Raw genomic sequence first — 14,116 nt, 5'->3', positions numbered from 1 at the left:
TAAAAAAAAAAAAACAATGTTCAATCAACCGACTGGAAACCAAGGGAAGAAAAACAAAAGAAATAAATAAAACAACACATTTAAGTCCTAACATTTCAGTCGTTATTTACATTAAAGGATTAGCAGTGGATTTTTAGAAACTCACCTATTGTATGCATCCTATACAAAACCATTTTTATTGCAAATTTTGTATACAATATACTCTGATCATGCTTTTCTCTCCCCCAACTCCTCCCAGATCTCTCCATCTCCTCAACCAACCAACTCCCTCCTCTTTCTTTCGCTTTAAAAAAGGAAACAGGCAAACAAAAGACTCACCCCCCTCAAAAAAGAAGCCATCAAGAAAGGCACACATACATACACCCCCATACCCCAAATGTACACAAGACTAAAATGAGTAAAGAAATAAGCAAGAAGACCAACTTTTTAAAAACTAACCACCCTGTTGTCATAATAAGAGAAGCCAGCATTTCCCAAACAATGGAGAAAGAATGTGACCATCTCTTGGGAAAGACCGGCTTATCTGCTATCAAAGCAGTGTCCCTGTTTGCAAGGAGAGCCATGCTGGCTTGAGCTGGGATTGAGCAAGAAAGGGGCATGGGGAGCAAGGCTAGCTTCTGGCTGTGGCAGGAAGGTTTATCAGCAGGATGCCTGGATGCGCTGCCTGGGAAGGATCACAAAGCAGAGGGAGCAGTGAGCAAAACAGTGTTTAGAAGCAACATTATTTTAAAGGAACCTATCAAAAGTTGGGAGTGTGGTGGAGATGTAAGAGGAGTCAAGAGAGGTTGTAAGATGGGAAAATACATGATTAATATCAATGCCAAAGGAAAACTCTACGGGATGGGAGGGGCGAAAAGGACCTAATGGGAGGAGCAGGAAGGACCTCCTGGGCGGGGCAGATAGGACCTAGTGGGAGTGGCTGAAAAGACCACCTAGTGGGAGGAGCAGGAAAGACCAGCTAGTGGGAGGGGCAGAAAGGAAGGACCTCCTGGGAGGGGCAGATAGGACCTAGTGGGAGGGGCAGAGAGGACCTAGTGGGAGGGGCAGGAAACACTGATGAGAGGGTCATGGAAGAAGCAGGGCAGAGAATTACCCCAGTGCTGTCCTAATACATACGTAGAGTCCTACTAAGGGCCAGTTGTGGACTGTCACAAGAGAAAGGCTGTGACTGAGTTCACATGCAGGTAGGAGGCTGGAGGTTGAATGGCAGACCCCTTCGGACCTCATCTGTTAAACTGGTAAACTATAGAAGCAAGACAACTCAGAGGATGAGCTGTACAGGCAAGTGAAGGGAAAGAGGGGCCGTGGGGAAGCATTTTGGAGGAAGTAGCATTAAGTCCTCTGGAGATGAGACTGTGAACTTGATGGCCTTGTGTAGAGCCAGGGAAGAGACGTCCTTCTAGCGCTTAGTTGCCTTAGACCAGGCGGGTACTTCCTGCCTTCCCTCGTCTAGATAGGACGGGCATCCCTTAGCTATGGTGGAGGTAGATTCTGCCCCCCTGCCACAGCAGAAGAAAGGGAGGAAGTTACATAGTGCAGGCGCGAACCAGGAGTGCATGCGTTTGGAAGAGTCTGGAGACCTGGAGTGAGTCGTCGGCTGTGAACATCTGCTTTGATTACCTTGTTTTTCTCGCGTTTTCTTCAGAGTTGCTCCTGTGTGTCCACCTGTTTTCATGCATAACTGGTTTTCTTATGGAATGGAGGCCCTGTCCTTTCTTACCTCTTCCTTCCCATGTCCTTTCAGGTCTATGGTCCACCAGCCTTCAGGATGTGGGTGTGAATGGACAGTGTGGCGACATCCTTACCAGCAAAAGGTTCATGCTGGACATGCTGTATGCCCATAACCGAAAGTCCACAGATGAAGAGGAGAAGGGTGACGGCGAACCCGGGAGGCCTGTGCAGGAGGTGGAGGCAGTGGCCAGTCTCGCCACCAGGATTTCCACCCTGCAGGCCAACTCTCAGGCCCCAGAGGAGAGCATCAAGAGAGTGGACATTGGCTGCTTGGACAACCGGGGCAGTGTAAAGGCCTTTGCTGAGAAATTCAACAGTGGGGACCTGGGGAGAGGGTCCACGTCTCCCGAGGCAGAGTCTCAGGACAAGGTCCCAGACACGACCCCTACGCAGCTGAAGACTGAGTCTGATTACATCTGGGACCAGCTGATGGCCAATCCGAGGGAGCTCAGGATCCAAGACATGGATTTCACTGATCTGGGGGAGGAAGATGACATCGATGTTCTAGATGTGGACCTTGGCCCCCGTGAAGCCCCAGGGCCACCCCCTCCACCCCCTCCCACCTTTCTGGGTTTGCCACCCCCACCCCCTCCGCCGCTGTTGGACACTGTGCCTCCCCCACCAGTCCCCGGTAATTTATTGGCTTCTCCTATGTTCAACACTCCTCAGGGCTTAGGGTGGTCCCAGGTACCCAGGGGTCAGCCAGCATTCACCAAGAAAAAGAAGACTATCCGGCTATTCTGGAATGAAGTCCGGCCCTTTGAGTGGCCGAATAAGAACAATCGCCGATGCAGGGAATTCCTGTGGTCAAAACTGGAACCCATCAAGGTGGACACTTCCAGACTAGAGCACCTGTTTGAGTCCAAGTCTAAGGAGCTGTCTGTCACCAAGGTAGGCTGGGCCCTGGCATGTCCTTGATTAGCAGAGGAGAAGAGCTGGACAGGTTGGTTCTTGACGAAGCATGCTAGTTTGTGCTGCTTTAGCTGTGGTATTCCTTGGATCTATGCTACATCAAAAATGCACAGTAGCACACCAGATTACCCATGAAAAAAGCAAAATGGCTAATTATGGATGGCCCTGTAGCCCAGGAGCAATAGCAGTGCTCTCCTGAGGAACTGAACCTGTTTGCTTCCTGGATGCACTGAATGTACTCATATAATGTCACCTCAAGTTAGGGATCATAGAAGCGCTTTAAACTTAGCTGTAGCCACTCAGTGATTTTTAGAGACAATAATTTAGTCTCTTTGGATAATTCTCCAAGCTGACATACTGAAATTTATTTTCTATGAGTTCATGAGAACCTGCAGGCATCACTGTTGCAGTATTGTTAATGCTGGTTTTATATACAATTATTCATGGGGAGCATAATAAAATGATTGAACATAACACCATGGTCAGCAAATTCTGATATAGAAATTGCACAATGGATCGTATTTCCCACGGGGAAGTGCTTCAATAATGCCTCCATTTTGTATCTCAGCCCACAAAATGTGTAAGTCAGGGTATAGTGAACATTTAAAACAGGCTAGACGCTACCTTCTCTTAGGAATTTGGGGTATGAGAAAGTACTCTCTAAAGTCTAATGTAGACAGGTGCAGCATGGTGTCATCGAGAAAGCGCATGCCCGAGAACCGTGCAACTGAGTCACCCGAACAATTGCAAAAGTTTTTAATGTTTTAAGTAACATTTTTGATTTTATGCTGAGCCAGATTCATAGCTATTCTGAGCTACAGGTTGGACACCTGCAGTGGAAAAGATGTAAGAGCTTGTCACTGTGAGTTGATTGTAGTCCCTGGTCGATTCAGCCTTTCGTCATCATGTGAGCTGAGTTGGCCTCCCAGGCTTAAGAGTCAGGTACCAGTTCTGAAGACAAGACAAGGTAGCAACCTCAGGGTTTGCGTGTGTGTGTGTGTGTGTGTGTGTGTGTGTGTGTGTGCGCACGCGCGTGTGTGTATGCATGCGTTTCTATGGAGATGCCATGGCTGTTGGGTGATGCTGAGGAACNGGGGGGGGGGGGGGGGGCAGTCATGGGTCAGTCTTCTTTTAAGTCCATGTGGAGATTCTTCAAACTCCTTGCCACCCTTTGCCACTGCTGTTCATCCCCATGTCTGTTTCCCCAGGTTTGGAGAAGGTGTGACTTTTAATTATTTCTTGCCTCAGAAGCCTCCTTAAGTCAGAATTAAAGCTTCTTTACTTTAAAAGTCAATTCCTACGCTTTAATGTAAGCTCACCAATCCAGTTCTTTTGGTTTAAGCAGGCCTAGACCTTGTTCTTTCCAGAACATGTCACTTGGGGATGAAATCTTGAACATCTACTCTCAATGTAACCATGTCCTGACCTCTTCAGGCTGATGTCACGTAGCACTTGAGTGCCCACATGTCCTCTCCCACTTCATACAGTCAACCTGGCCTTGTGGAGAAGGCCAGCTGAGCGATAGCTGGCAGCCTGCAGTTGTCAAGTATTCTTATGACCCACCTCATGCACTGTGCCGGACCCACTCACGAACTGGTCTCCTCCTCCTGTGCTCGTTTGGCTAGCTCAGCTGCTGGCTTCCTGAAAGTTGTTCATACCCTGGAGGTTGTTGGGGGGAGGCTGCCCGTGGCCTCAGGACAGAGAAGGAAAAGGGCAGCAGGTTGGTAGTGAAGCCATGTTTTACTTTTCTTGCAGTGAGCTTAAGTTTCCACGAGAAGACTTCCAATGAGCCTGTTGCTTCACCCATCCCCCTCCTCTCTTGGTTTCACTGTGGCTGATCTGGTTGGTGAAAAGACACTGGCTTCTGTCCTTTCTCTAACCCCGAGTCTGTTCTTACGTGTAGTAGGGACCACCTCTGAAAATATGGAAAGGCCTTGCTAGTGGCCAAATGTGTGTTTAGGTTTGGTAAAGTGGGGACCTAGGAAAATAGTCACCCACACTGGCGGGCCCGACATCTTAAGATCACATGAGCTGCAGATGGAGCCCATTTTTAAAAATGTGCAACTTTGCTGAACATTTACAGAATGTTTCCTCGTCATTATTTCTGAAACAATACAATAGCTAGTACGTGGCATATGCATCGTGATAGGCGCTATTAATAATCCAGAGACGATTTAGAGCACTCTAGAGGGTTTCAAGGGTTACATATACAAAATATGTAAAAATCCATTTCATGTGAGGCAGTTGAGAATTATTGTACTCTCTGGTGGTCCTGTAACGAATCCCTTAGGGACACCAAGGGACAACTAAACTGAAACATTTATTAAATTGCTTCCAGAATGTTCTGCAAAGAGACTCAGGAGCATATACCTTTGGGTGTGTGTTTGTGTGTTAGTGCTTGTTTGATTATCTTCAAAAAGAAAAGGAAATCTGAGCAGGAGCTAATTTGCAAAATGTTACAAGAAATGAGAATGCAAATTAATATTAGACATCACGCTGGAGAGGTGGATCCCATGTGTCTATGTTGCTAATTCGGATCTAACCGGATTCCACGTCTGGTTTTGATCGCTGACTGAGATTTCCATGCAGCACAGCTGTAAACAGGCACTTCCGAACCCTGGCGCAGGAGAAGGTTCTCATTACAAACAAAGGTCTACAGCAAAATGAAATCGACTCCACAAGACAGCGCATAACAAAGGAAAGTGCTTTTAGTTTCTGTTGGAAAGCTGACACCAGACCAAAGCAGTAGGGCATGGCTGTGATTAGCCAGTCACCCCCAGCCCAGATTCACGCGTGAGAGCCAGTGCTGGGGGGGACCACTTAATGAACACGAGGAGAGCGAAAGATGCCTTTCCTTCCTGGTTTCTTTACTAGTTTGTGGAACAGAGCCCACTTTGCTGACTTGGCAGCAAATGTGTTCATGGAGCTTTTCACTGCATGCTGCTCGTTGTATTGTGTGGCGACACGAGCCCTGGGTGAAGCCTTACCGTGCCGTATTCTTGCTGCTGCTCTGGGATGTGGTGGTGGATGTGCAAATGATTCCAGAGAACTATGTCAGGTAGAGTCCCCAAAGCATCTGGACTTGACATGAGGAACCCTGTGAAATGTCCTTACCAATTCTGTTGTCCAATCAGGGGCTGGAAGACCCTGGATACTCTCAAAGGACACCTTCTTCATACCCCAACTAACTACCAGACCAAGGCAAGTTTGGATAAAGCAAAAGTGAGGCAAGGAGAGGACCCGTTTTGTCTTTGAGGACACGGTGGTTTTTTGGGCTTATTTGGGGCAGGGTCTCCAGATGGAACTAGAGAAGTTTGCTTGGTTCTGTGTAGTAGGTACATTTCTATCAAGACACCATGACCAAAACAACCCATAGAATAGAGAATTTATTTGGGCTTCCAGTTCCAGAGAGTCAGAGTCCATGATGGCAGAGCAAAGATAAGGAAGCAGGGACAAGAAGCTGAGGGCTTGAGCTGAAAACACAAAGCAGAGAGCAAGCTGGAAATGGTTAGCCCCAGCGACACGCCTCCTCTTAAGGCCACGCCTCCTAAACGAACCCAAGCAGTACCACTAACAGAACCAAGTACTCAAATAAATGCCTGTCATTCACATTGAAACTACTGTTTGCCCTGAAGTTTCTTAGTATATCAGAAACTACTATCAGAATTTTTAAAGAAATAGAGAGATAGAGATTTAATTGGCCAAGGTATAAGCCTCAGCATGGGTGATTCTGCTTGTTTTGTCCCTCCCTCCCCCCACACACGTGTAGCCCTGGCAGGCCTGGAATTTACTGTGTAGACCAGGCTGGCTTCAACTTTGTAGTTGACCTTCCTGCTTATGTTGGGATTACAGGTTCTGATACCTGGTAGGCCTAAACTGGATGATTTGTAAATGCCTCAGAGATTATAGAGTAGACCCACAGTTGTAAACCCCTGCTTTAACGTGGCATGTGAGCATGGCCTCCTGCCCTGATCTGGCCTCTTCCCAGAGAAGAAGTAAAAAAAGTCTCCGTGCTTCATATTTGGAATACAAAGAAGTTCATTATGTTCTTAATGTCAACAACAGGAACCCCAAATTCTACGTAGAGATTAGAAACACAGCTTTTTATGCCTGTGGTGCTACCACAGTTAGTAACTGAGTCTGTGTCCTCTGCTTTCAGTGATCGGAAAACACAGATTATCCTGTTGTTTAGCCATTGGCCTCAGCCATCGGAGGCTCCAAAGTATGGGAAAATAATACTTTCCCCTTAATAATAAGGCAAGCCTGTTCTGGAATGGAAAGAATTCTTTTCTTTCACCCTCCCGTCATTTTTTTTAAAGACAGTCTTATAATTTTTAACTGGATTCAAACTCAAAATAATTGCCCTGCCTCAGCCTCCTTCCTACTGGGGTTAAAGGCACGCACCACCATGCCAACTAAAAATCTTATTGTTAACTAAAGAGGGTTTTTTTTTTGCCTTAATGTAGACTTAGGTTTTTATTTGTTTTTATTTTTATTTATATATTTTTGCTGGAAAGCTTTGCTGTGTATTTCTTTATGATTCTTGCAGAAAGACTAGGAAAATTCTAGTGTTCTCTTCCTTGTGACATCTGTACCTTTGCACCTTGTAACCTTGTAGCTGTCAGTTTCTCAAGGGAGAGTTTTGAAAATATGCTGTGGTGTCATTCTTGGCGGGTGAGCAGGGAGTCGGGAGGCATGATTTACCATTTCTAGAATGGCCATGCTGAACCAGACCCAAACCCGGGGTCTCCGGCGCGGCTGCCAAGCTGCTCGCGCAGAGGCCAGTTGCCTTTCATGGAAGTGCTCTCAGACCCAGAGACATTCTTCAAGACTCAGGGAGTTCTCCAAATGCATCATGTCCCTAGACGGGTTTCTATTTTCAATCGCACCTCTGGGGTGACAAGTTCAGTGTGTTCAGCGTTCACTTTTTAAACATTTTGATCCTCTGTTCCTAATAAAACGACTCTTTAAAAATTCAAGAGGGTGAGCTCAAGACAGAGCTCAATAGTACAGTGCTTGCCTAAGGTATGCAAGGCCCCGGGTTCTATCCCTGCAAGGGCAGAAACAAACAAACAAAAAAACAAAGAAGTGATCTGTTGTGTCAGAATTTTAGCAGACTTTAGGCTTAATGAAAACTGTCTACTGTTTAAATGTCTTTCTGACTCTTCTCCCTGCTACCTGAATCTTCATCCTTCTGTTTTCCAAAGCTGAATGACTCAGAGGGGAAGTTAGAGCCTTTTCCTTTCCCTGGAATGTTTACTGAAATCAGGGTGCAATCACACTTGCATGTGGCCTCATACCCCCCATAACTGTTCAGAGTCGAGTGGAGTCCTTATCTGCAGCTTCAAAACATTGGCTTTTAGGGATAACGGTTTGACCTGCTCTTAAGCCCAGATTCTACATCTCTAGCCCAGGAAGCATCAGCCGTCTGTCTCTGCAGCGAGCGCCCTTTTCGACTAAGCCTAGCATGGCTTAGCTACTCCAGTCAACATTTACATTACCTTATGTGACCTTTTACTCTCTGGGAAGCAGATGTGCAGGCCTCTGGCTCTAGGAGGCGGACCCCTAGCCCGGGTAGCCAGCCACCCCCTGGGGCTGCAGTGAACAGCTGTCTCCCCTGGCCCATAGTCTGTGCCCTGAGCTTCAGCAGTGATCAGTCTCTGCTCAGGTGGCTGCCTCCTTTGCTTCCCAGAGGTCCTATAACTCCTTTGCACGAGTGCTGTCTGTTGAAACCTCGTCCTAAAGACATTCAGTTTTGTCTTCTTATACACTGGACCCTCACCCCTCTGGGACAGCTTGAGAGAAAATGTTGTATTGCCCTCCTGTGTTCCTTCCCGTCTCTTCTCTCTGAGGTCTCTGTTCCCCTGGACATACAGGAGACCCTCTGATTCTCTCTCATCCATCTTGGCATGTTTGACATCTCACCCTTTCCCTGCAGGGTTCCTGGTCAAGAGCAAAACAAATGAACAACAAGCCCTGCAGGGCCTCTAGGCCTGAGGCAGGTCTCCAGAGACCGTCCTGGGGGCGGGGTGGTAAGAGGAGATGGAGGTTCTCAAGGGAGGACCTTGCCTTAATAGGCTTTCTGGAGCTAAAACAGCCTAGAGACTTTTCAAGGTCTCTCCCTTATGAAATAAACAAACTGCCTTCTTCCTTGAACCCTTTGGTGTTCACTTGGGAAAGTAGCGTGTTCCAACACTGCCCCGCAGCTGTTTCCCTCACAGGGCCTCACGCCTGCTATGCAAAAGCAGATGCACCCTAGAGATGGCCCTGTTTTCACATCTAGCCACTGTAGTTGAGACCTCTATGCCTGGAGCCTGGGCAACAGGTACTTTCTGCTCCAGCATTCCTGCCACCCTGACTGTTCTTGACACTTGCTGAAGAGGAGGGTAGAGGTTGGCTGTCTTCCATCTTTGATGAAGGACTAAGGCTGAAACCATCCTTCCTGTGGCCTAGAACAGCATTAAAGGCCTCCTGGTCCTCCGGGGAGAGGGGGAATGCTCTTTTCACACTTGGACATGAAAAGTTCTCATTTGAGAACTAGACACCCAAAAGCTGCTCAGGAAAAGAGATAGCAAAGAGGGACAATAAATACATCTGTAAAGGCAAGCAGCCAATTGGAAAAGAGACTCTTAGTGCCCAAAGTCTGTTATCCCAGATGCCAGGAAGTTGACTGAGAGAAAAGGGCCATGGGTTAGAGAACAGCTTGGGCTACAGAGTAAGTTGAGACTACCTAGAGAAATCTTATCAGTGAAACCAAATCAGAACAAACAGAACGGACTGTTGGGAAACTAGACTGGTCTCTAAACCTCTCGTGCAGTGTTCAAGCGTTGATCTCACTGTCCACTGATGTCTTGAAACAGCCGTCAGCAGAGATGGGCACCTGCCATATAGCAGTCAGGAAGGCAGGGTCCCCTTAGGTGTGGCCTCGTCCTTTTCACTGTGCCTCTGTGCTTGCTTTCTCCTTGACCTTTTCCTTAGAAGGAAGATGTTAAGTAAAAAAATAAGAAGAAAGGTGGCTCCGCTGGCGCAAGAAATCCAATTAGGTCACATCAAACCAAATCAAAATGCCCATCGTTTTATTAAGAATGACACTCGCGCGTGGCCAAGCGCATGGCGGGGAGACAGGACAGCAGGAAGCCCATGCAAACCCGGAACCACCAGTTTCTCCTCTGGGAGCCCATTTAAATACCCTCTGGGAGTGGTCCTGACCCTTCCCAGGGAGGGGTCAGGAACTGGCCTGCTGGGATTTGGAGTCCAGACCAAAGCAACTCCAAGGCCTGGAGGCTGGGATGGATGCCAGGGGCTGGGAGCTACGCCCCCAGTTTAACAGAAGGCCTCAGTGGGTCCTCCATGCCGCTGCTCGCTGGCCGTGTTCCACCTGACTTTGTTTCTTGATTTGGTTACAGGCTAGCCGCCATTCTTTCACGTAAGGTTTTGGTTCATGGATTTCAGTTTTGGCGAGGATGACTGGGGCTGTGCTGTACGAGCCTTTCTGTACCATTTACCGCACGGCTCTTTCAATCCGCTGTCTCAGCACACCGGCTGCCTGGCTCAGTAGTGCATAAAGCTCCATGGCCATTCAGAAAGAGATTACTAGTGCTTGACAAAAGAATATTGGTGGCTGGAGAGATGGCTCAGCAGTTAAGAGCACTTGCTGCTCTCTCAGAGGACCTGGGTTCAGTTCCTAGCACCTACTTGGTAGCTCACAACCATCCATAACTTCACTTCCAGGGAATCCAGGGACACCAAGAATATACGTGGTAAAATATATACACACAGGCAAAATAGCTAGACAGATAAATAAATATAAAAGAATTGTAAGGTATATTGCTGAGCTTGAAATGAATATGGTGTTTTATTAACTTTAGAATGGATTTTTAAATAATAAAACAAATCTTACTAGAATTTTGATAGAATTATTATTTTTTTGAGAGAGGTCATGTTTGTCAGGGTTCTCTAATAGCACAGAACTGATAAGATGACGTATGTTCCCACTGCCTCTTCCCCAGGCTGGGATGGTCTCGGTCGTTTGCTTCATGAAGAAATCTACATGTGTTGATACCCAAACACATATGTAAGGACCTAAAGTAGCAATTAAGTTTGAGGACCAGGGAGGGTCTGCAGAGCCATGGTCTGCTTCTCCTTTTAGACCACAGCTCTGCTGTTGTCCCCGTTGAGTGGCTCATCTCGCCCTGGGCTCAGGCAGCTTCAAAGGGGCAGTCCAGAGGGCAGTTGTCTGCAGGTGTGGTCAGAGTTCCTCCCCAGGCTGGCCTGGGAGGTCCTTCAGGACATAGTCTCATCTAGCCTCATCACTGACAGCTCTCAGCCTGAACGCAAAGGCATCGTTTCTGCTTGCTTTCTCCCTGGAGCCTGGCAGAACCCCAGAGACCCGTAAAGGCGCAGTTGGAGAGTCACTGCTTGCAGACCTGGCCTTTTCTCGACATAGCAGCTGCCCTACCGTTGGCATCCTTGCTTAGTGAGAAGCGCCCACCATCACTGGCTGCATTTTCTTTAAGAGAAGCCCCCGTCTTCATCTTTGCCACCCTCAGAGGGTCCCATCTTCCCAGATGCCTTTGCACCAAAGGAACCTGAATAGTCGTCGAGGCTTGTTGGACCAGTCTCCTCCCGCGTCCCTTTATTGCCACCTACATATGACTTCCTAACAGCTGAAGGGGAAAGTGGAGACGGCTTGTGTCACAGCCTGTGATTATCTGTCAGGACAGTCATAATAAAATACCATACCCCAGGCTGGAGAGATGGTTCCTTTTGCTGTTCTTCCAGATGAGTCAAGTTCAATTCCCAGCACCTACATGGTAGCTCACAACCATCATAACTCCAGTTCCAGGAATCACACCCTTTTAACTCCACAGGCACCAGGCTTCCACACACTACACATACGTACATGCAGGTATACCATTTATACCCATAAAATAAATAAATGTAAAAATATTTTAAATACTATATACTCAGTGGTTTAAACAACAGAAGTTTGTTTCTTGCAGTTCCTGAGCCTGTGGAATTGAAGATCAAGATGTTAGCCAGGTTAATTCTGCCAAGGGCTTTCTTCCTGACTTTCAGATGGCATCCTTCTTGCTGTGTCCCCATAAGAAGAACACCAATCCCATTGTCAAGATTCCATTCTTACCACCTTACCTAAGCCTAATTCCCTCTTAAGGCTGCGACCTCTGATACTAGATTCTACCTTTTTGGCTATTACGGGGCTAACATGTGAATTTGGAGAAGGAATACAAACATTGAGTTTGAAAGGCACATAGAGTTCCAGCCCTATGCTAGCCAACATCTTGAGGTAGGCCCAGGGCCTGCCTCTGAGGAACACCCATGCCATCAGGAAAGCCCCATCACAGGGTTTTACAAGGCTGCTAGGACACCTCTGCTTCTCTGTCGTCCTGTTTGGCCTCTTCCTACTTACCACTCATACCTCTTTTTCTGCACAGGCCCTTTCTTTTCTCCTCCACCCTCCAGTGGATAGCTGTATGATGGTCACATGGACCGGAAAGATGGACACACTCTGCTGTGAAGGGTGCGGGACATTTGGGTAGTAAAGGAGGCCCTGGGGAGATGCAGGGACCTGAGGACTAAACTGAAACAGAAGCCACACAGGGAGGATGTCCTCCCTGTCTCCTTAGCCTCTGTGTTTATTCACTGTTATGGGCACACTGCACATACTGAGCCAACCAAGACACATCCAAATGCTTCACAGCACGCAAGAAAGGAACTCTAAAATGGTGGGGGGAAACAGGTTTTGTTCTTGTACAAAATGTTTTTCCTATTGAAAGAAAATCAATTTTATTTTGTAATGTATCTGGCTTGTAAAGTTCCATCGGAGACAACTAAGTGCCTGAGCCTTGATCTCCCTCTTCCCCATTCTCTTCCTATGCTGAGTGGTAGCCAGATCTTCCCTGAGCCGAGTCTGGGCCATTTGCTTTCTCTTTTAAATAAGCAGTGAGTCTGCTTTTAGTAATGAAACCCAGGAAGGACCCAGGATGATACACTAATCTTTTGACTTTCCTTGTTTTATCACCAAGAAAACAGCTGCAGACGGTAAAAGGCAGGAGATCATCGTTCTGGATTCCAAGAGGAGCAACGCCATCAACATCGGTCTGACAGTGCTGCCCCCTCCCAGGACTATCAAGATAGCCATTTTGAACTTTGATGAGTATGCCTTAAACAAAGAAGGGATTGAGGTAAGATGGGTTCTATGAAGCATTGTTAGTGTTGCAAAATGTGCATCACATTAATGCATTGAATATTACTTTGGATGGTTTGTAATCTTTTTTTACTCAACTGAACTCTGAAATATGTTAATGATTCTTAGATGTTTATCTGGGATGGGGAGATAAGCCCCTTTGCCTGTGAAGTTCAAAGATCTTGGCTCGCTTATGGACCCCAGCTCTAACCAAACATTTCTTACCTTAGAATGAAAAAAGATCTTCACGTCCTCCATATGAGGATGCTTAAGTCTCTTCCATGTCATGTCCATATGTCTAGGAACACTTAGGAATTGCAGTCTTTCATGTGGTGCTGAAGCCCACATAAAGGACATTGTTTTGATCTAATAAAAGATGTGATTTGGGGCTAGGGAGGTGGCTCCCTTACCATACACAAATCCCAGTTTAATCCCTAGCACCGCATAACGTGAGTGTGATGGCACCTGCATGTGGTCTCCATGCTTGGTAAGTGCAGGCAGAAGGATCAGAAAAGTACAAAGTCATCCTCAGTGGCACAGGGAGTCTGAGGCCAGCTTGGGTTCCGTGAAACCCTGTGTCAAAAGGAAAAATAAACAGATATGTTTTGTTGGATCATCTGGAGAACAGAGCAAGCCTACTGAGGCTTTCATGCTTGCTGATATGAGAAAGCCCAGTGGGGCATATTTCACCTAACATGCTACAGTTCCTGTCCTTGCACATGGTCATGCTCTCCTGCCTCTGTGGGATGGTGTCGGATTATAGCAGGTGAAACCTGTTATCCTCGTGATGGAAAAGGGAAGGAGCTACTGGACACTCTACAGATTGTGCCAAAGGGTGATATAACCTTGAGACACCTGGGTATGGATAAGGTGTCTGGGGACACTGCTTTGTGGTCTCGGGTGATCCATCCTTCTATTTGGTAAGAGGCCTTCACATCTGAGGTTTATTCAGACATAGTCTTGTTTGGAAAACTTCAATGTGGATGGAACCAGTGAAGCCTAACTCCAGAGGGAGTGCAAGCCTTTGGCAGGAAGGTCCCCCGAGAGGAAGGCTTGAGCCACGGTGTTAGACTCATCTGCAGTCCTGGGTAGGGAGAGGGCCGTGAGCAAACGGTACCTGCAAGGTTTGGAGCCCAGAAGACTGTGCACACCTTGCCAAGGGATGATAACAAGAAAAACTGTCCACTGAAACAAGTACCTGGTTGAACATACAGTCTCCTTGCCAAGCTCATGACCATCCAGGAGGTGACTCGCTTGGAAAAACAG

General features: G+C 47.1%; 1 protein-coding gene across 8 annotated transcripts in view; it reads left to right on the top strand.

Moving 5' to 3' along the window:
* Window positions 1-14,116, top strand: part of Fhod3 (formin homology 2 domain containing 3) — a 412,004-nt gene that overhangs the window by 365,353 nt on the left and 32,535 nt on the right. For all 8 annotated transcript variants that reach the window (XM_050134860.1, XM_050134859.1, XM_050134858.1 and 5 more), the window contains 2 exons: window positions 1,745-2,622; window positions 12,690-12,848. In XM_050134860.1, coding sequence (XP_049990817.1) covers window positions 1,745-2,622; window positions 12,690-12,848 — 1,037 coding nt within the window. The remainder of the gene's footprint in view (window positions 1-1,744; window positions 2,623-12,689; window positions 12,849-14,116) is intronic.

Source organism: Alexandromys fortis, unplaced genomic scaffold (assembly GCF_014885135.2).
Source record: "Alexandromys fortis isolate MF-2015 unplaced genomic scaffold, M_Fortis_MF-2015_v1.1 scaffold_25, whole genome shotgun sequence".
NCBI classification, from domain to species: domain Eukaryota; kingdom Metazoa; phylum Chordata; class Mammalia; order Rodentia; family Cricetidae; genus Alexandromys; species Alexandromys fortis.
The sequence above is the reverse complement of the archived record's forward strand: the minus strand, read 5'-3'. Positions and strand labels throughout refer to the sequence as shown.